General features: G+C 40.5%; 1 protein-coding gene across 1 annotated transcript in view; it reads left to right on the top strand.

The window, feature by feature from the left end:
• LOC118818435 (transcription initiation factor TFIID subunit 4-like) overlaps positions 1-22,363 on the top strand; it is a 157,530-nt gene that overhangs the window by 16,947 nt on the left and 118,220 nt on the right. Inside the window, exons 3-7 of the mRNA XM_036585696.1 lie at positions 8,565-8,681; positions 11,980-12,126; positions 12,687-12,809; positions 15,018-15,107; positions 17,470-17,634. Of these exons, the coding sequence (XP_036441589.1) occupies positions 8,565-8,681; positions 11,980-12,126; positions 12,687-12,809; positions 15,018-15,107; positions 17,470-17,634 (642 nt within the window). The remainder of the gene's footprint in view (positions 1-8,564; positions 8,682-11,979; positions 12,127-12,686; positions 12,810-15,017; positions 15,108-17,469; positions 17,635-22,363) is intronic.

Below are 22,363 nucleotides of genomic sequence, written 5' to 3' on the forward strand. Positions count from 1 at the left end.
TGTGTCTCAGTATGTGCTAATGTATTAGTATAGACTAAAAAATATCAGATAAATAAAAACACAGACTTACTTTGCTCTGTTTTAAGCTTTAGCTCATCTATAGCTGCTTTTCTCGCATCTCCGGCAGGAAACATTTCCTCAAAAGTAGAACAGTTTCTTGTAAAATGTCTGTCAACGCTCAACATTTTACGAGACTGAAGTCGCTTCTTATTCGCCAGCTTCTTGTTCAGATTTTCCCATTCCACCTTAAATGGTGCCTGGGGCCACCAGAATGTAACTGCTGCACCATTTAAGGTGGAACGGGAAAATTCAAACAAGAAGCTGCTGATTGAGAAGCTGACTTCAGCTTTGTGACTTTTTAGTTTGCAGATTAAACGCATCAGCAAACCAGCTGGAGTGATAGCTAATAATATTGGTTCTCTCAATTGTTAGATCTTGTCTGCCTATGTGTGTCAGAAAAAGAGTCACGGAGGCAACTTTACTATCAGTACTGGACTACAATGATGCAGCCTGTAGACATGCGTCCGCCAGGACTCTCAAGCCACTAGACTCAGTCTATCACTCTGCCTTGTGACTTGTTACTGGTGACCCTTATAACACTCACCACTTTTATTTAATTTTAGTATTTTTTATCTTATTTCATTTCACTGTTTTATTGCAGCTGCTTTATTTGATGTTAATTCTCTTACCGTTCCACAACCCCATTTCCAAAAAAGTTGGGATGCTGCGCAAAGTGTAAATAAAAACAAAATGCAATGAAACTGAGAAATTGTTTTTTGAAAAATATTTGCCCATTTTGAATTTTAAGCCGACGACATGTTCCAAAAAAGTTGGGACGGGGGCAACAAAACGCTGGTTAAGTTGTGTAGTGCTAAAAACCACCTGGCATTGATTGGCAACAGGTCAGTAACGTGATTGAGTATAAAAAGAGCATTCACCACTCTGTGAAAGACTGCATGATCAAATAGTGCAACAATTCAAGAATAACATTTCTTAACATTAAATAGCAAATAGCTTTTGCTTTTTATCGTCTATGGTACATAATATCATTAAAAGATTCAGAGAATCTGGAGAAATCTCTGTATGCAAGCAACAAGGCCAAAAGCCAGTCTTTGCTGACCATGATTTTTGGCCCATAGATGGCACTGCATTAAAAACAGACATGATTCTGTAGTGGAAATGACTGCATGGGCTCAAAAACGCTACTGAAAAACACTGTCTGTGAACACAGTTCATCATTGCATCCACAAATGCAAGTTAAAACTCTAAAATGCAGAGAAGAAATCATATATAAATAGGATCCAGAAACACTGCTGTCTTCTCTGGGCCCAAGCTCATTTAAAATGGACCGAGGCGAAATCAACATTTGAAATTCTTTTTGGAAATCATGGACACTGTGTCCTCCGGGCTGAAGACCACTCAGCTTGTTATCAGTGCACAGTACAAAAGCCAGTATTCATGATGGTATAGGGGGGCATTAGTGCACATGGCGTGGGTGACGTGCACATCTGTGAAGGCACCATTAATGCTGAACAATATATACGTGTTTTGGCAACATATGCTGCCATCCAGACGACGTCTTCTTCAGGGAAAGCCTTCCTTTTTTTGGCAAGACAATGTCAAACCACATTCTGCATGCATTACAACAGCATTGCTCTGTATTGAAAGAGTCCAGGTGCTGAACTGACCTGCCTGCAGTCCAGACCTGTCACCACTGAAAACATTTGGTACATTATGAAATGAACAATATGATAAATGAGACCCTGAACTGATGAGCATCTGAAATCCTATATCAAACAAGAACAGGAAAACATTTCACTTTCTAAACTACAGCAGTGTCTCCTCAGTTCCCAAACACTTACAGAGTGTAGTTAAAGAAGAGGTGGTGAAACACAGTGGTAAACAGGCCCCCGTCCCAACTTTTTTGGAACAGTGTTGTCGGCATCAAATTCAAAATGGACGTATATTTAAAAAAATGTATATGTTGTTGTTGTTGTTTTCCTTTAAAAATATGCTTTACTTGATTTAAATATCATTGCGTCCTATTTTTATTTACATTCTTCACAGCGTCCCAACTTTTTTGGAAATGGGGTTGTATTTTACTAAATAAAATTTTTGTTTTTCTTATTGCTTATTATCTCAGTTGGTTCTCTACTTACTTTTCATGTGTTTTCATTGTTTATTTTATTCCTATATTATTGCCAATAAAGTATTTTGAAAACTTATTGTTCATTTTTATTTTTTGATATTAAAACAAAACCCTGATTATCATCAATCATCAAAATAATTGACAAAATGCTTGATTAATAATCAAACTGGAAATAGTCAGAAATGATCAGGATACAATTTAGTAAACAAACTGAAATGCTTCATAGACTAACTGGAACTAAATAACATTCAGGTTCATCTGGAAGTTCAGAAGGAATTGCCGATATTAAAGCACATTTGTTACAATATTCAGGGCTACTTGCTTACTTTTTGTTTATTTTTACAGAACTGTTAAGCAAGTAGAACTCAAGCCCCACGTGTGTTATCACGAGTAACGTGAATAACTCGCCTTTGGCTCAACACGACACACTGCGATTCTTGCGATAACACGCTCCCTTTGCGTCCTATTGCTTTAATGTCTTTATAAAGCATTTCTAGTTTTTTTTCCAGTAAAGTGTTTTGGAAACTTTGTTATTGTTAATTTTTTATTGTTTGATATGAAAGTAAACCCTGATTAGTCATTTAATCATCAAAATAATTGACAAAATACTTGATTAGTAATATAATTGATCATAGCAGCCATAAAATGTAGTAGTCATCCTTAATCATGTTTAACCATAATAATCAAAATAATTTAATTTTACTAAAAACATTGTAAAACCCCTTTTGATGTTGCAGCACCAAGAACCATCCTGCCTGTCGCAAGGGGTCTTTAAATTTTAAGGCTAGGTGTATTTGTTTCAGCCAGGTTTGATGGAACGTGCCGCCCCCTCATTTCTCTACCTGCTGTAATTGCCGTCCCTGTCCCTTCTCCTCCATCTCTAGTTTTAATGAGCTGTTTAATATTGCATTGAAGTTTTGCTTATCACCTTTTACCTGTTAGAAGGTAATTAATCACTGTATTAGCTCTTACAGTTACTGAGTACATGCTCTGTTCGTCGGGTTTGATTAATGGTGAAGGTCTTCCCACCTGCGAGGTGAAAAGGTCTTCTTTTGACAGCACTTTGTCTGCATTACTGATTAATATGAGGATATCTTAGGAGATTGTGTTACTTTATTACATCCAGGTGTAAAATTTAATTTAAAATACTGCATGCAAGACGTTTAATAAGGTCCAACTGAAATTAACGTTTTAAAACAATGATTTTAAGAGGCTAACAAATCTCATAACCAGTAATATCGGCTGTTTTACCCTGACTGTCCACTTCATTAAGTACACCTTCTTATATCTGGACTCTATGTCCATTTTATCAGCTCCACTGACCATATAGGAGCCTTTGTAGTTCTACAGTTACAGACTGTAGTCCATCTGTTTCTCTGATACTTTATTACCTTGTTCTTCAATGGTCAGGACCCCCACAGAGCAGGTACTATTTGGGTGGTGGATCATTCTCAGCACTGCAGTGACACTGATGTGGTGGTGGTGTGTTCGTGTGTGTTGCGCTGGTGCGAGTGGATCAGACGCAGCAGTGCTGCTGGAGTTTTTAAACACTGTGTCCACTCACTGTCCACTCTATTAGACACTCCTATCATGTTGGTCCACCTTGTAGATGTAAAGTCAGAGACTATAGCTCATCTGCTGCTGCACAGTTTGTGTTGGTCATCCTCTAGTTCTTCATCAGTGGTCACAGGACACTGCCCACAGGACGCTGTTGGCTGGATGTTTTTGGATCTCAGTCCAGCAGCGACACTGAGGTGTTTAAAAACTCCAGCAGCACTGCTGTGTCTGAGTTTAAATCCCAGTGTTGCCACAAAGGACAAAAAAATGGGTAATTATTATTGCAGTAATTCTAATATCGATAAACCCATGTGGGCCGTCAGTATCAGCTGGTATTATCAGGCTCTGATTTTTAGACAGATGTTTGTTGTAGTGTCATCATAAATTGTTTTTCAGCTTTTAGTAAGAGCCATGAACCAGCACACATCACAGTATCTCAGTAGTCGTTTTTGGAAAGTCAACGAAATCAATCAGAATGTTATGACTGATCACATTTAGAAATGTATTTAGTCGCACTGTTTTATCAAGTCTTACCAGTTGGACCTTTAGCCCCATCATAAATCACGACTTTCCTTTGCGTATCATGAATGTCGTCAGTTCTTGCATGTTTTGTGTTCTGTTTTGTTCTTGGATCCATATAGATTCTATTAAAAAAATAGAAAGCTGGATCATTTTTGGAAGTATGTGTTCGTCCTGAGCTGTGATGAGCACTTTTTCAGTGAATTTGTGACTTTACCACAAGGTGGCAGCACAGAACCATAATTGAATATAAGAGGCTGTAATTTGATCTGCTTTGTTCCTTTTCATTGTGAAGCTTATATTTAAGCAGAAACGAGCAGAGATATTTTAGATTTTAAAAGGTTAGACATAAATTCATATAGTGACAATAAAACTTTTTAGAAGGTACCTCAGTTTAGATTTTCTCTATGTTAGATTGATCTGGATAAAGCTTATCTGGGTCCTTATTTGGATTTATTTCTCCACACATTTTGGTGCCGTAGCTGCATGACGATCATTGGCTACAACGTCTTATTTCTTAGTCCAGGTCCACAGTCATCTCACCAAAGTTCTTACCTGTTCTGCTCTTTTCTATTTTACTCTCTCACTCATTTGTTCACTCTCTCTGTGGCTGAAAGCACTCCTCTTTCTCTTTCTTCCTTCTGAATGTGTTAAATCATTCATCCTCCAACTGCCTGATTGTTTTAAAGAGTGAACAGCATCTTTCAATCCCACCTGAGAGATGCGGCGTGATGGCATCACACAGTGTGATAGAGAGTATGTGCAGTTCCCTTTAGCTCTTCCTTCTCTCCAAATCTCTCAGGGTTTGCTGTCTGTCGTCTTCCTCACAGGCGTATATTCATAGAGAGATGGACGATCTCCTGACACAGTACAGTGCGAAACTCAGAGACTACCTTTCATCAGGTTAATTTCCAGACAAAATGACCTTTAACTATAAATTATTCACATTTCAGGAGATATTTCTGAGGCTGTAATTGTAGACCTGCAGTCCCATATGGAAAAGATATATAATCCAAATGAATTAATCAAATATGTTTTTGCAGTGTATGAAAATGGCCAAGAAATATATTTGTAAAATATACTTTTAAAATGCATTTATTTGTATTTGTTATTATTTAATTCAGTTGTATGTAGTTTTAATAAAGGTTGCAGATATAACTTAATATACACAAGCTGAATGAATGGTACTGACTTCTGTGATCTGCATTGTGCTTTGCATTAACCATGTACACACACACCGATCAGGCATAACATCATGACCACCTCCTTGTTTCTACGCTCATTGTCCATTTTATCAGCTCCACTTACTATATAGGTGCACTTTGTAGTTCTACAGTTACAGACTGTAGTCCATCTGTTTCTCTGATACTTTGTTAGCCCCCTTTTACCCTGTTCTTCAGTGGTCAGGACCCCCATGGACCCTCACAGAGCAGGTACTATTTGGGGAGCACTGCAGTAACACTGACATGGTGGTGGTGTGTTAGTGTGTGTTGTGCTGGTCTGAGTGGATCAGACACAGCAGTGCTGCTGGAGTTTTTAAACACCTCAGTGTCACTGCTGGACTGAGAATAGTCCACCAACCAAAAATATCCAGCCAACAGCGTCCTGTGGGCAGCGTCCTGTGACCACTGATGAAGGACTAGAGGATGATCAACACAAACTGTGCAGCAGCAGATGAGCTATCGTCTCTGACTTTACATCTACAAGGTGGACTGACAAGGTAGGAGTGTCTAATAGAGTGGACAGTGAGTGGACACAGTGTTTAAAAACTCCAGCAGCCACTGCTGTGTCTCATCCACTCATACCAGCACAACACACACTAACACACCACCACCACGTCAGTGTTACTGCAGTGCTGAGAATGATCCACCACCCAAATAGTACCTGCTCTGTGAGGGTCCATGTGGGTCCTGACCACTGAAGAACAGGGTAAAAGGGGGCTAACAAAGTATCAGAGAAACAGATGGACTACAGTCTGTAACTGTAGAACTACAAAGTGCACCTATATAGTAAGTGGAGCTGATAAAATGGACAATGAGCGTAGAAACAAGGAGGTGCTCATAATGTTATGCCTGATCGTTATCAAATCATAACTGCATTTTCACAGAGTATCAATACCTAAAACACTTGCATTTTTCATGTTAAAGGTTCCTTTGCTAATAATTCAAATGAAATCACTGGAATATAAATTAATTTCAAAAGTTATCCAGACAGTAAAGTGCATTAGACAGTACTTTGGCTGTTCTCATACATTTTCAAATGTATTGGAAAAGTATATTTACATACATTTGTTTTTGTATCGAACATTTGTAGGTGTAATATTTCCCCATACATTTTAAAATAAATGCAATTTCAAATATATTTGGTTATATATAAAAATACATGTTCATTTATTGTTGTTGCCTATGCCATGTTCTACTGTATGGTAAGTTATTCAGATAAAATTGCCAGCAAATGTAGATACAATGTAGGGGGACCTAATAAACTGGCAACTCTGTGTATTACTTGTACAGTCTAGGTCGGTCACGATCATGAAAATTGAGCTGACGGTTATTTGTCATCTAAATAATTGTGATTAATGATTTAATTGACTCTTCTTTTTCATTGTTTGCAACTATTCTAAAAAGGCCTGAAGTGGCCAAATTGGCTGATTCGCTGTCTTACTGGCTGGCTGTGTTTACTTAGCAGCTAATGCTGAGGGTCAAGTCAGTACTGCTGCTCGTGCACACTCACGAATGTCTACAATTACACAGAAGTCTGTGTGTAAACACCTTATCCAGCTCATAAAGCTCCTCTGAAAAACACTGATGATGTGGCCGATTACAGCTGGGCTCTAACTTCTATCGAAGTCTCCAAGGCCCTGGTTGGAGGCCTCTCCTTAACATGTATTGTTTGTCTGCAGTCAGTGAAAGCTAAACTGGGGGTGGTTAGCATGCTTAATTTGTGGTACTGAATAGTTTGTGACTTGCTTTCATTTTTGTCAGTATCAGCAGTGTTTCCGTTTTGGTGTCCCAGTCCTCTAAAGCTGTTCTGTAATTGGTCCACCCTGATCCAGGGAAACCCTGCAGTACCCTGTTTCCACCTCCAGGGGGCTCCCAAACCACTGATTTAGAGCAGGGGGTCTCCCAAACCATTGATGGTGACCAGCTGCTGTGCACAGTTTATTGTTTTCTCTGCTCTAATGCAACAAGTTGTTGAGGTTGTGGCCATGATAGAAGCCGACTGTCGGTTTTGTGGTCTCTTACGTTTTTCTACACTGCTGTTCAAGATTGACATTACTATTCAGAAGTTTACGATCAATGTTTTTAATAATTAAAGCCAGTTTGGATGTCTTTAATTATCAAATATATGTATTAAATTATTCTGACTAGTTAGTGCTGTGCAGCTTTGTAGGTTTCAAATCGGGTGCCCACTGCTCGCCGGCCTTCTGGACTGGTTTGACCACCATGGAGCTTCTCACTGGACAATGCTGTGCAGACCTCACCTGCATGAACTGACCTTTCTGATGATACTCCTGCTGCACAGACTCAAACTATCTAATTATAACCATTGCTTCACCGGTTTTCCCCGTTTCTGTAGTTTAATATTTTATACTAACATTGTTTGCTGTTTGGTGTCGACCAAAGGACGATGGGTTCCCCTTTTGAGTCTCGATTCCTCTTAATGTTTCTTCCTCTTTGCTTTTAGGGAGTTTTTCCAGGCCACTGTCGCCAATGGCGATGCTCATGGGGCCTCAGACCTGGATTTTTCTGTGACAACACCTTTTGTGAAAAGTGCTATACAAATAAACTGACTTGACTTGAAATGATTTGTTGGACACTAGAAAGCTGTTAATAAAAATGTTGAAATATTGGATGCAAAGTGAGGATCAGAGCTGCAGGAGATTCCAAAAATGACAGAGAAAGCTGTGTAACATTCAGAATTATATAGTAATAGAATTAATAATTGGAATTCATGATTTTGCCAAAGTGGAGATCACTTTCAAGAGAGGTAGCTTGTTGAAAAATTAATAAAAAGAGGTAATTGTGCATATTGCTTATCATTTAATATTTTTTTGTTCATAGAATTGTTGAAGTATTGAATAAAACAAATATAGGTAGCCTTTTGTAAATAGTCTCTTACATTTATATCCATGTTGTATGAGAGTTTACTGTATATATAGTAACAGTAATGGGTAATATGAACTCACACACACACGATTCTCTGCAGAGAACACGGTTTACGGTTGTCAGTTTGCTGTTTCACTCTGAACCTTTTCTCTTTTTCCTTTCCATCCCTTCATCCTTCTTGCTCACCTTCCTCCTGCTCCCCTCTGCCTTCTCTCTTCGCCCTCCCACAGTCTCCTGTCTCCTCTCAGGCCTCTCGGGCTGGTCCCGCGCTCCAGTCAAAAGTGGTTCAGTCCCCCACCCCGAGTCCTGCTCCTCAGACCTCGACTGCTGCTTCTGCTGCCCTCACTGTGAGCACACCCCTAAGCTTTTAATCCAGGATGGTCAGACTTGCGTCCCAGAGGGTCCCAGTCCTGCAGAAAGGAGTGTTTCCCTCTTAGAGCTCTTTACAGTTGACTTATCCATCCTCTACCTACAATTGAGTTCTTTCATAGCTGCTGTTTAAAGGTTGGACAAGCTTTACTGAATGTTACAAAATGCCATTCAACCTAATGAGAAACTTAGCATGCATTATTAATTCAAAATAAATGCTGTTTTTGTTGTATGCATGATATTAGGATAGATATACATAATAATATAGGAATCAAATTGGTCTCAGCAGACAGTCGGTTGAAAATATGATCAGTGTTAAGCAGAAGTTTGGATTTGGCTGATACTCTAAACCGATGTCAGAATACATCAGAATGTGTAGTTAAGGCTGGTCTACAATGCCAAGTAGAGCTGGGCGATATGGCCAAAAATGTTATCACGATAAACAAAATTCATATCGTTCGATATCGACACGTATCGTGATAAATGTCAAATCATTATTTCTTTCAAGTTTGAAGGCTGATTTTTGCTCCTGGGTGATTAATCGCTGTTTTAAACTATCCTTTATGGTCAGAACACAACAAACACTCAAACAGTGGGACATTTCACAGATCTGTCACGGGAGAGTGGGAGAGAGTGTCTGCTGAGCTGTTTTTACCAGCTGGAAAAGCACGGCTATTTTGTAATAGTCATAATTTAAGAAAGAAAACAGATTATTTTAGCTGGTGCCGAGCGCTCGGCTACCCCGCTACACATGACATCACAGTATTCAGACACCAGCTAGACGACTGGATATTCAATTGTAGTAGTTTAAGTGGTGAACCGCAAAATATCAACACCAGACAAACAGAACCTCCTTTTAGGTATGTTTAAACTGAAAGCGGTGCTTTTGTGTCGTGTTTGATCCACAGTATCATCAGTTCTCCATGTTGTGGAGTGACAGAGCTGCTTCAAGTTAGCCAGCTGCTAAAAACAGCTAGCCTGGAAAGCTAGTGCTCTCCCGTAATTTACATGAACCCACTTCTTTCTTTCACTTTCGTTGCTTGTGAATGCACTAATACTTAAATATGACTGTCCGAGCGCTGTAACAGGGCTGTAGTTGTGAGGATTGTGATTTAGCGCTGCTAAAGCTGTTAGGATGTACAGAAAGAGGTGAGTTCACTGTAGGTCAGTACAGATACGCCACTGACCTCGTCACTCAGACTCGGTCACAGGAGAGCAGATCACCGGTCACTCCGCTCAAGCAGGGAATGTGTAACTCCACATTTCAGCCGTTGCTAAAGACTCATCTTACTCGTGGCCCCTCCCTCTCTAATCATGTAGAAAAACTCGGAAGTGCGCCCTCTCCTGGCGACAGCAGAGTAGTGTCGTGTGACAGAAGTGTGAGAATGGTGTATTATATCGAACGTTTATCGAACATGTCGTATCGCTCTATCAAGGAAAATATATAATAAAATATTATATCGGTGCATCCCTGATTTTTCTCGTCCTATAATCGAGTTAGTGCTTTCTAACTCAGAGCCTCTTTACACCTCACATCAACATATTGTCGCTGTCCAAAGAAAACAAGTACCTCCAAAATAGTAACTTTACAGGAGAAGAGAGAAACACTCTTACCTTAATGTAAAGAGATTTTATTCCAAGTGGTTTTAGAGCATTTCTATTGGTCCATTCATCATGAAATTTCACACAACGTGAAGGACGGCTGGTGAGTTGAAATGATGTAGAAAATTAAAAATCAATAAAATTGGAGACGGTTTTCTTTGGACAGCGACGATATGTATCAATAATGGATCGTGTCTAGATAAACTTTGGCTAGATTCCATTTACCCTTTTTAGTAAAATATGTTTGATCAGATCAAATCCGATTTTACTCTCCTAAAAAACACATCAGTGCGTACGTCGTTTCTGTTTTACTTTTGTTTACCTTTTTCCCCACTACGAAATGAGAGGACAAGCTTGCCTTCGATTCTGTAATTGGTCCAGAGTCCAAAACAGGCTCTTGGTTTGGGTCTAACTTCAGCCCCATGAAAGAATGCATTTGTGGGCGGAGCCTGGATAGGTGAATTAACAGATTAGTTGTGTTAAATATGGTAAAAGGAAAACTCTGCAGTACTGCGACCCTCCAAGACTGGAGTCTGACACCCCTACTTTACAACTCTCGTCTCCCCAGGTCTCTGTTTCTTCTTGTTTCCATCTTTCTGTCCTTCTCTCAGTTTTGCTGTATCGTTCTGTCCGACATCGTGTGTTTCTTTAGCCCTCTCTTGTTCTTTTACTCTCTCTCTCTCTCTCTCTCATTACAAATTCAAATATCTTTATCAGCTTTAGTTGTAATGACGATGCTGTCTTACACATTATTACCATCACTGATACACAATATAACTTAACATTTGTGTTAATAAGACAAAAAGCTGGTGTGAGTTTAAGGGTGCACCGAATTCCGCTCTGATACCTGAGCTTAGGGTTTGAACTGATCCAAAAATGGAGCACTTTTTTTTCTTCTTCAGTTTCAGCTCTGTATACCTCACTGTGTTGAACTGCTTGGAATCATTTGTCTATGTGTAAGCTAACACAAGACCTTAACACACGTAACTAGAAAAGAAAAGAAAAATAAATAAATATGTTGATATGAAGCAAATGAAGTGAACAGTTTCAGTTCAATAATTCAGTCATTGAGATGTGAATAAATTTACTTAAGAGAAACTTACTGACTCAGATTTCTTTACAGTGAGGGTAATAGGAACCAGGAATAATGCTATTTATAACGTCTATCACAAAACTATCGTAAAACGGTGTCTCAGGCATCGGGCAGCGCATTCGTAACCATTTCATATAACTTTCTGTGAGGGAGCTTTTAGAGGTGGACATCTGGTTCCTGTCACCACCACTGTGAACAGTTCTGACTCTGTAAGAACAGAGCGTTTCACGCCAAACCACTCTGAATGACTTTGCGCACATCTTAATGAATCGATTCCACAAAAATGTAGAAAAATTGGTGGAATTCCACTTTAATAAGGGTGTTATTGGTGCCAATACCAATTTCACTACATCCCTAGCTTTAATGGTTTGATGTCTTCCCTCATTCCACCTTCTCTCTCTCTCTCTCTCTCTCTCTCTCTCTCTCTCGTCCCGTGTCTGTGTTCAGTTCCGTCATGCCGTGCTCTGGGGACATGCGATGTGACAGTAGTGGTGGGCTGCCTCTGCGCTGCTGTGTGTGGCCTTGCTGCAGGCTCATTGTCAGCTCCTGTTTATCTCTCTGCCTGTTTCTCTCTCCTCCAGAGGGCGCCGTTGGCGGCAACGGCCGTGGCGGTGACGGCTCCCCAGCAGGTCCCCGCAGCACTGGGCCCCCAGGGGCCCCACGGTCAGCCCACGCTGGCCCCTCCCAGCGCAGCCGGCCCCGCCCCTGGAGCTCCTGTCATCTCCCAGGTCCGTGTGCCCTCCAGGTTTAAATTTTAGCATCTCTCTCCCCCCCAACTCTGTCTCGCTCTCTCTCTCTCTCTCTGTCTCTCTCCTCTCTTTCTCTTTTCTTCCTCTCTGTTCTTTTCTTCTCCTTCTCACTTTCTGTCTCTCTGTCTCTGTCTCTCTCTTTCTCTCCCTCTCTCTCTGAATGACTGAGTGACTTCTTGCCCCCTCTGGGTTGTTCTTACCCAGCAGGCTGGGTTAGTTCTAGAGACACACTTGTACACACACACACACACACACACACACACACACACATTTATGTTCACAGCTGCCAGAAGGCCGAGTCTTACACACACACACACACACACACACACACACGGGTTAACACAGCTGGGAACTACCCAGCGGACACACACACGCACAGACACCCTCACGCACTCTGAGCCACACCGGCGTACACACAGCTGATTGTGGGCGGGGCTTATCCCCAGCGGGTGCTAAATTCAAATTCTCACACACACTGCCTGTCTGACAGCGTGACCTGGCCTCGTCTCAGCCTCATGGCTCTTTTTATTCTTCCTCAGGAAATGCAGGAGAACGTGAAAAAGTGCAAGAACTTTTTGGCAACACTAATCAAACTGGCATCCCATAATTCCCCCTCCCCGGAGACGTCCCGGAACGTGAAGGCGCTGGTGCAGGACCTGCTGGTGAGTCCAGACCACCTGAGGATGGGAATTCAGGGAATTTTAGGAATATTTGGATTGATGTGACCAAATATCAGTTAGACATTTAAACAAAACGGAAAAAATCACAACAATCACTTCAGTTTCTCCAAACTGTGTTTTTTCAATCTTCAGTGTAAACGAGGACACACTCACTCTATTAAAAAATGTCCATTGTTGCTGTTTTTCCGTTTTTTATATAATGTGAAAATGCCTGTTGTCCTTTACATTGTGTGTAAATGTTATGAAGAGTGGACCAAAAGAAACAGCACAAAAATACTCTGAAAAATGTCTGCTTCCATTGACTTACATTAAAAGTAAAGTATGTTTTTTCTTTCTGCTGTAAAGTTGTCATTTTGGAGATTTTGAAGGTTTTGTTCTGACAGCAGTGATATATACTTTTCGAGTGAATCAGAAGTGTTTAGTCAGCAATTTACATGATGATAATACACATTTTTAAATTCTCCTGCAGGGAGAAAAGGGCCTGATGGACGTACACACTCATATGCACATTTTTGGCCTTTTTTAGTTGATTTTTTTTTCTTTAGAGAGGTCACTTTAAATCAGTAGTCTTATCTCTGAAGGGCCAGTGCGACTGCAGGTTTTAATCCCAAACAAGCAGGAGCACGCTTGGTTCCACTCATTTAATCATTTAGTCTCTGTCTTCAGTAACTGACCAGGTGTGGTTCTGCCTGATTGGAATAAAAACCTGCAACCATACTGGCTCTTTGTGGTTAAGACTGGACACTCCTGCTTTAAATGCTTCATAGTTTGTATGTTTCTATTTGAATATTTTGCAGTCTTTTTTAGTTTTGTCTATTTTAATTGTTTAACTTTTTAAAAAATGACCATTACTTAATTATCAAAATAAACAATAGAATGCTCGATAGTATTTCTGCTCTAAACCAGAGTTTGTGAAAACTTTGCTACTCTAGCTGTTGGAGTTTGTAGCCCTCACAGTGAACCTGCAGGGGGCAGCAGACAGCTCACAGATAGGATACTGTATGTAATGAGAGTTTCCTGTGGGTCTGAGGTAGTAAGAGCGCTGAAATACAGCAGATATATGGTCGAAAGAAAACCGGCTAATCTTGTGTGAAACTGTATTTCAGATTAAGAGTATAAACAGTGTATTGTCCCTCTCACGCCAAAAGCTTGTATCTCCAGCATGATAACATTACAGTAGAAGGCAAAACTTTGAATGAAAGTTGATGGAACACCATTAATTTACAGGTAATTTTGGAGTGTTTCTGTTTCTGCATTCATCATAAAATTTTAACACATGGCGCAGGGCAGCTGACATAAAGCGCCAAACTTTGAACATCCCCGATCAAGTTACATGTTTTGTTCATTTTCTAAGTGAAAATAAGTTAACACCTCCTCTGTAGGGAGCAAATTTAAATAATGCATTTGTTGAGTTTAACCAAAAAAAAACATAAAATAAAAATTGTGATATAACTTTTGCTCAAGCCACCTTTAAGTTGTACTCCCCCCCAATATGTTGAACTTGGTAAATAAACTATACTTGTGTGTTAAAATGTGTGTTTGAATAGGAGCATCTAAATTTTGCATATGACTGTATTGATTTGGAGATTGACATTTCTGTATGCATAATTTTTAGATCATGACAAAAGTTTGGTCTATATTATCGGCCTATAGGCCTGTCTCTACACCTCTGAATCATCATCATGATGATCTCCCTGGACAATCTACACCTCATTCACATCAACAGACTTACTCTGATCTTACTGCACCTTCAATCTAGCAACTCTATACTTTCACATATACATCTGTACATTTTCTAACCATATCTTGTATGATCTGGAAGATTTCTATATCAATATTCTATCAATATTCTATCCCCTGTGTACCTGCATCTCATTTATTATCTACCCCAGACTCACAAACTGCACATACGGAAATGTCTATTTAACAACTTCTTACTCTACAACTGTACATTGGAAATAGTGCAATACAAGTGTATATTGTGTATATGTGTATACAATTAGAGTCGATGTATATATATCTGCTTTTTGTTATATATTTTTTTGTATTTAGCTACTACAAGGGGGCTATGCACTTAAGATTTTCACTCACCTTTGCACCTGTGTAAATGTGACGTGATTTGATTTGATTTGAGGTTAAACCTATACTGAACATATTTATTTTCTCTTTTTGTTTACTTGTTTTTCTCAGGATGCCAAAATTGAACCGGAGGAATTCACCAACCGGCTACAGTCTGAGCTAAAGTCGTCACCCCAGCCTTACCTGGTCCCTTTCCTCAAGGTGAGACAAAGACAGTAAAAACCTTTCATAGTGACTTTCCTCAGCATAAAACACACAAAGCCCTAACTGGCACTTTTCATCAATGTTCTCTCACTACAATACCCAGCATGCATTCTGTAAATACATTGTGCAACCATTGGGAATCCCTGTGGTGTCAACTAATCCTGACTACTAGCCTGGCCACCGATCTGTAGGCTAAAAAATTTGCATTAGCGTAACTTTTACCTCAGTTGTTCAACAAAATCACATTCTTTGTTTCGATTCTTTGTTTATTTAGCACATAATCCTTGGGTTTTTAGCTTGTTGTTCTCATCTGATGAGTCATTTCAGTCATTTAAGTAATCCATTCTCTCCATTGTAACAACAATTTAAAGACAGTTTCATGGCTGTAATAGTATGTTTGGCTTCCTTCTGCATTCAGCAGCTGAAGAAAATAAAATAAAACAACATTTCAAATAAAATTCAACCCCAAAGCAGTTGTAGTTATTTAAATGTTCCCCCTGCCATCAAGATGCATTGTCAGGAGAAGGTTTTCCTAATCTTTAAACCGGAACTCATTTGGAAGCCTTTTGTGGCACAACTGAAGAAGGCAAGTAGGCGTGTTTTTAACAGATGGATCGACTGTTAAAATTTTCATTTTGGCTGTAGTGCCCCTCTAACCGGTGCCATCCCTAAAGGTAAGGTGCACACTAACACACAAACATGGCAACAGCAGCTCCTCTGGCGAGGGTCCAGTCGTGCAGCGATAGCCCCTCCCCCTGGCCGCCCCAGCCAATAGCCAGAGGGCGTGTCCAGCCAGGCATGACACGTGTCACATCCTGCCACCCTGCCTCGTCCTCCACGACGCCAGCGCACCCGTGCTGTCACTCGATGTTAGTGGGCTTACCTCAAAAAGCTCCTAAAATAGACATGTACACACGCAGTCCTGCACTAAGTTATACAGAACACAGCAGCTCATAAGGCTTTTTGTGGCCTTTGTTTGAATGGCTAACACTAGAGGTACTCATGTGCCTCTATGCCTGCAGTATGAAGCAACATGGAAAGTGGTGCTGAGGAAAAGGTTTTTCCACTAAACCCACTGAAATCAGTGTGAACAGTCATTCAGCGCAGTTTGATGTGAAAGGGTGCATTTTAGAGAAATGTACTGGCTCCGATTTCTTTACTGTGATAGGAACCAGGAGTCACAATGTCTGCAGCACAAATATAGTCATTTTTTCACTATCCAAAACCACCAGTGAACCTACACCTGTCTTCTGAGTTTATATGTAACTCTGATTATGGTAAAATAATGGGAAATCTGAAAAAGTGAGTTTTCTTTGGTGACTGTTTGGCCTCACAACACCCTGCATGTACCTCTCCGCCATGAATCGATTGAAAAGATATGTTTTAGACCAGAACTTATTACCATAATTACCATAAAACAATGTGTTAAGCATCAGGCAGCATATTTGTAACCATTTTGTATAACAGCTTTCTGTGAGGCGTTAAACGTTTCGGACCTCTGGTTCCTTTCACCACCACTGAACTGCAAATCTCTCTAGAAATCAAACCACTCTCAATGATCTTGTTTACATTTTAATGATTTAATTATGCAAACATTTTAAAAATTAGTGGAAAAACCCTTAACTAAACATAGCCGCTAACAGGGATGGGCAGAATGACTAAATGTATTGTTATTGTGATAAATAATGACCCATCACAGTAAGCTTTTCTGAGCGTATTGTGGGTATCGGCAGGACTTAAGAAGCGCTAAACAAGTGCATGTTTGATTAAAAAGAGCCCCGTTTAAATGGATTTAATACAGTATATGAAATGTTAAGTAAAATTCTTTTTTTTGTTTTTATAATACTTTTAAATATGGCAAACGAAATATCGTGATGCATATTGTGTATCGTGAAAATTCTTGAAGTATCACACTGTTATGTTTTTGCCATATCGCTCGCTCCCAGCTGCCTCTAAGGTTATTTATTCATCTCATGATCTAAAGATGCTGACTGTTCTGTGCGCTTTTGAAACAACACTAATACAGAAGGGAAAGCAAAATCTTTGTAAGCTTAGTTGTTTTTGTCTCACGGTAGCCTTTCAGCATCAGACAGGTGAGTGCAAGCAAGTTAATGGTTATTCTCTCTCCTGCTGGTTTGGGGTGGAAACGGAGAATCTCACGCCTGTAACGCTCTGAACTTTCACTTCCTGTCATAAGTTTAGGGACTCCTAGCTATCTTTGTTGATTTGCAATGACTTAACATATAAAATAAAGTTTATTTGCTCCAGTTTTTGTTGAGCAGAATTAGTAATCATTGGTTAATTAACTGGATCACGTCTCATTAATTAGATGTTTGTTTTGGTTGGTTTCTGTGTGTAGAAAAGTCTGCCGGCGTTGCGGCTGTCCCTGTTGAACAGCCAGCAGTCCCTCACGCAGCCTTTACAGCCCGCCAAGACCGGCATCACCCCAACTGGAGCTGTCGCCGGGGCTGTTGCCACTGGTAACGCTGTACGGCAACCCAACAGCACCACTGTGCTGCCACAAGTAGGTGCTTCAGCATCTCTCTCTTTCTCATTCTTGCTCTCTCTCTTTCTCATTCTTGCTCTCTCACATGCTTGCTTGTCCTTTTTCTCCATTTTTCTGACGCTCTGTGTTTTTCTCTGTAAAGGAGAGTGAAATGCTCAATAGTATTGGAATGTATGTCCAAGGCTGTTAGTGTTCAGAGAGGACCTGCCCTCTGTAATATCAGATTTTCAGCTTCTTTCGCTTCCCTTCAAAGCTCTCCAAGGGTCGAGGTTAGAAGGCCACTCCAGCCAGAGAGGTGAGGATGTTCTGGTCCAGTCTGAGAGAACAGTATCAGAGTTGCTCCAGGTGTATTGCAATGGATTAGGATAAGCTATATCTGATCTGTTATTAAGATCATTTTACCTCTTCTACTTGTGCCACTTCATATTTAGTAATAAATTAATAAAAAAAATCAGTATTTCATGCATTTTTGAGCAGCTTAAAATATGAAGCTAATATGTTAAAGACACAAAAAATTGGTCATTTTAAAAAAGTGTTATTAGTCCAGACCATCACAGTCAGTACATACTAAAATGTACTGATTTTACTGTAGCATTTTAAAGTAACTGGCAGCCTGCATACATACCCTAATCCTGGATTAGTTTTAGTAACTTAAAGTGTGCGCTGTGTGGCTGTATTATGCTCCAAAATACAAATTTCCCATGCTGGGGGGTCTCTACTGGCAGATTCTTAATATTGAAGGGTTTTCCAGGCAAAACTGGATCAGAACATCCCTACAGAACAAGGCAGAGGGCAGTTTGGATCAAAGTAATGATAAAATGTAACTGTGTGTAACTTTCATTCCTCTTCATGCACTTGCTTGTTCAAAAAGGCGGTTGCTGACAAACTAAATAGAAATCTCATTTTCAGCTTTGTCGTGTCATGTCCTTCACAACAGCAGCATACAGGAATTGTGTTACTGACAGAAATGAGTGGATTAAACAGCAGAAATAGACACTTATTTTAAAGGATGAAGGACAGGCAGAAAACTGGATCATGGCATCCCTACAGAACAGTGGTGCAACCAGTCACTGGAAACCGAAGTGTGGAGTCTCATCATGGTTAAAAAATCATCAGTTAAAATGCATCTTTTTGTGGATGATTAGTTGGACATTTTTCATTGCATGTTTTAAATTCTCCTACTTTTTACTGCTACTCTTTTTTCCAGCAGACATGCTTTCCACAGTGTTTTTTAATGAAGTTAAAGTTAGCTTATCTTTTTCCAGTGAAGTCTATGACTGTGTAATTTATTATGCTTTAGTTAAACCCATAGAGTCCATGCAGTAATGTCCAATGCTTGCTGCCTGTAGTCGAACTCAGCCTCACTGAGTGACCCTCCTGCCAGGAGTCTGCAACTCGGGCTGTGAGCCAACGACGCTTCACCAAACAACCCTCCACTCTCCGGGCAGTTTACTGCCCGTCTGTGCCAAGCTAAACGGCCGAGATCAGAGTGAGCAGGGCTGTAGTTATGCTGTGAGTAAAGATTAGAATTGCCCTATTCTTGAGGTCTTTACACACCAAACAAGATTTATTTGTGTGATTTATTTGGGTGACAGTAAAATAAGTGGAGCACATGTATAACACATGTGTAACTAGAACTTGCTGACTAATGTCAGGAGGACCAATTTGCCCTTGCTTTGTCATGGCTGATGTCAGTATCTCCATAAGAAGTAGAAGTGGGGCTCAAACTGGGCCACGTACATCCAGGCTCCTGAATGGAACATCAGCTCCTGACTTTTCCATAATGGAAAGTAGCCACAAAATGGTCACCATTGTTCATTTTGCAAGGGAGGAGAAGAGGACACATTTTTCCGTTTTCGTTTTCATGACGTTCATTTGCTTTGTACTGGGTGTCTAACAGCCTTCAGAGCGCTGTAGCAGCAGCTGTGATGGCTGTCCCTGGTTTCGTGCAGATGGAGAGATGTTGAGGAGGAAATGAAGATGACTCATCGCTCCTTGAATCATGAAGGGCCCTGGAGCTCCGTAAACTGTTGGTGAGCCAGGGGCCTGAGCAGACCGGGCACCAGCAGGCCTGTATGGATGTGTCTGGGTGCGTGTGTCAGAGAGGACTGGGTCTCCACAGAGCTGTGTAAGTAGGGTCAGAGCCCAGTGTTTACTGACAGAGAGGATGAACGCTCGAGGGGGCACTGCTGTCCCCTGTGTTCCTGCGTCAGGGCAGTTGAGTTAGAAGAGGTAATGGGGTCTTACTTGGCACAGTGTGTGTACAGTGCTGTGAAAAAGTATTTGCCCCTTCCTAATTCCTTCTATTTTTGCATATTTGTCACATCTAATGTTTCAGATCATTAGACTACTTTTAATACTAGACAGAGATAACAGACAGAGGTAGATAAACACAAAATGCTGTTTTTAAATAATGATTTCATTTATTGAAAGAAAAATGCTGTTCAGCCCTACCTGCCCTATGTGAAAAGGTAATCGCCCCTTTAGCTACTAAATCAATCAGTTAACCAAATTCAGTTGGCTATTGGGTTCAATTTCACTACCCACCCCCAGACCTGTTGAATCTAAACATTAAAGCTGGGGTTACATTACACGACTTTTACCACGATTTTAGCCCCGATTCTCAGCCTGGCCGAGTCTGTGCTAGTTGGCTCTAGTCTGTAGTTTTTGGGTCAGTCAGAGTCGACAGTTGGAGAGAGAACTCAGAAGTGTTCAAGGGGGGCAGAGTCAGATTTTTGGCCTCCTGATTGCGTTTCAGACCAGTCAGAGTTTATCAAACAGGTTTGATTTTTTTTAACCTGACTCTAACCTGAGCTTAATCTAGCGTGAACTGGTCAACGACTCAGTCTGAACGAACTCCTTCACCAGCCAATGAAAACTGAGAGCGCGAAAGAAAAATATACAGCAAGTAAACAAAGAAAAAATGGTGAAAAATCACTTACATGTAGAGCAAACCTTTTTAATGAGCTGAGTTTAAGGCACAATGGAGTTTATGTACATTTAAAATACCGCACTGATCACATTTTTAAATCCATGAGCCTCACTTAAACATGTTTACCTGCTGCTTCTTTACTGTTTCAGTGCAAACGACAGAGAAAACAGCAGGAGCTGCTCCACTCCTAGTAACAGGAGAATGCGAGAGTTCGCAAAAGCTTAAAGACTGAGTAGTGTGTGATCCCTAATCATTTAGTGTGTGATCCCCAATATTTCAGTTTCCCAAAAAAATCTGCAAAAACAGTCTGATAGTGTGAGATGCCCAGTCTTTTATAATCTGTTAAGACTTTAAAAGTTGTGTTGTGTACCCAAAAGAACAGAAATAGAATAGAACCTGTCTGGCAATGTGAAGCAGGCTAGAAGCTCTCAAAAAGCAGCACATGATGCCACATTCTAAATAGATTCAAATACAGATGTGGCACAAAGTCATTGAAATCTGCTAGTCTGGAATGAGTTACAAAGCCATTGTTAAAGCTCTGAGACTCCAGCAAACCACAGGAAGAGCCATTATCCACAAATGGAGAAAACTTGGAACAGTGGTGAACCTTCCCAGGAGTGGACCAGATTTCACCAAGAGTGCGTCGACGACACATCCAGGAGGTCACTAAAGAACCCAGATGACCATCTAAAGAACTGCAGGCCTCACTTGCCTCAGTTCCGGTCAATGTAAAAGATTCCACACTAAGAAAGACACTGGGCAAAAATGGCATCCATGGGAGAGTCGCAAGACGCAAACCACTCCTGACCAAAAAGAATAGAAAGGCTTGTCTCTCTTTTGCCAAAAACATCTAGATGACCCCCAACACTTTTGGGATAATATTCTGAGAACTGATGAGTCAAAGGTAAAACTTTGGAAGAAATGGATCCCGTTACATCTGGCTAACACTGCATTCCACCATAAGAACATCATACCAACAGTCAAACATGGTGGTGGTAGTGTGATGGTCTGGGGCTGCTTTGCTTATGCAGGACCTGGAGGACTTGGTTGATGCAAACATGAATTCTGCTCTCTGTCAGAAAATTTTGAAGGATAATGTCAGTTTGTGACCTAAAGCTCAAGCGCAGTTGGCTTATGCACTGATCGGAAACATCCGGAGTCCACCTCATAGTTACTGCTGTTGGATGTGTGCTGAGCAGAACTAAAGAATTAAACTACCTTCATTGTAGTACTCTCTGGAGTTGTTCATATGTTGTTCCTTTATTGTTTCTCCACCTTTCACACAGATGAAAATAGCGTTTTTTTGAGGGCATTGTAAATGAAAGTCAAAGGCAATTATGATTTAGAAGAAAGTGTATGTGTGCTATGTTTGAAACATTGAGCATTGTGCAAAATGAGAGTTTAAACGATGTATTTTTAATTTAATAAAAAACGTGAAATGATATGTTTAGTGATCGACAAACTACTAGCTGAACCTTTTCTCTTCCCTACCTGAAGCAGACTTGCTGACCTAACGCTTTTCATCAGAGATGTTTTCTGTGTTGACCTTAATGTGTTGACTTTAATGTTCTATAATGTTCCTGTAAAGCATGCCATCATTTAACTGACATTTTCTCAGCTAAACAGTATGTGGGCCATTTCTGGCAGCCTGAATGTAATATTTCAGCAATATATGCACCCGCAGTCTATCTGTCTGCTTCACTGTCTTCCCTGTTCCACTCCCCGCTCAGTCCTCGTCCCCTGAGCTGAATGTATTGTCCTGTCTCGGAGGCCCTTAGGTGGGTTTGGCAGGGGCTGGGGGGGGGTTGGTGGTCC

This window comes from Colossoma macropomum, unplaced genomic scaffold (genome assembly GCF_904425465.1).
Source record: "Colossoma macropomum unplaced genomic scaffold, Colossoma_macropomum, whole genome shotgun sequence".
Lineage (NCBI taxonomy): Eukaryota > Metazoa > Chordata > Actinopteri > Characiformes > Serrasalmidae > Colossoma > Colossoma macropomum.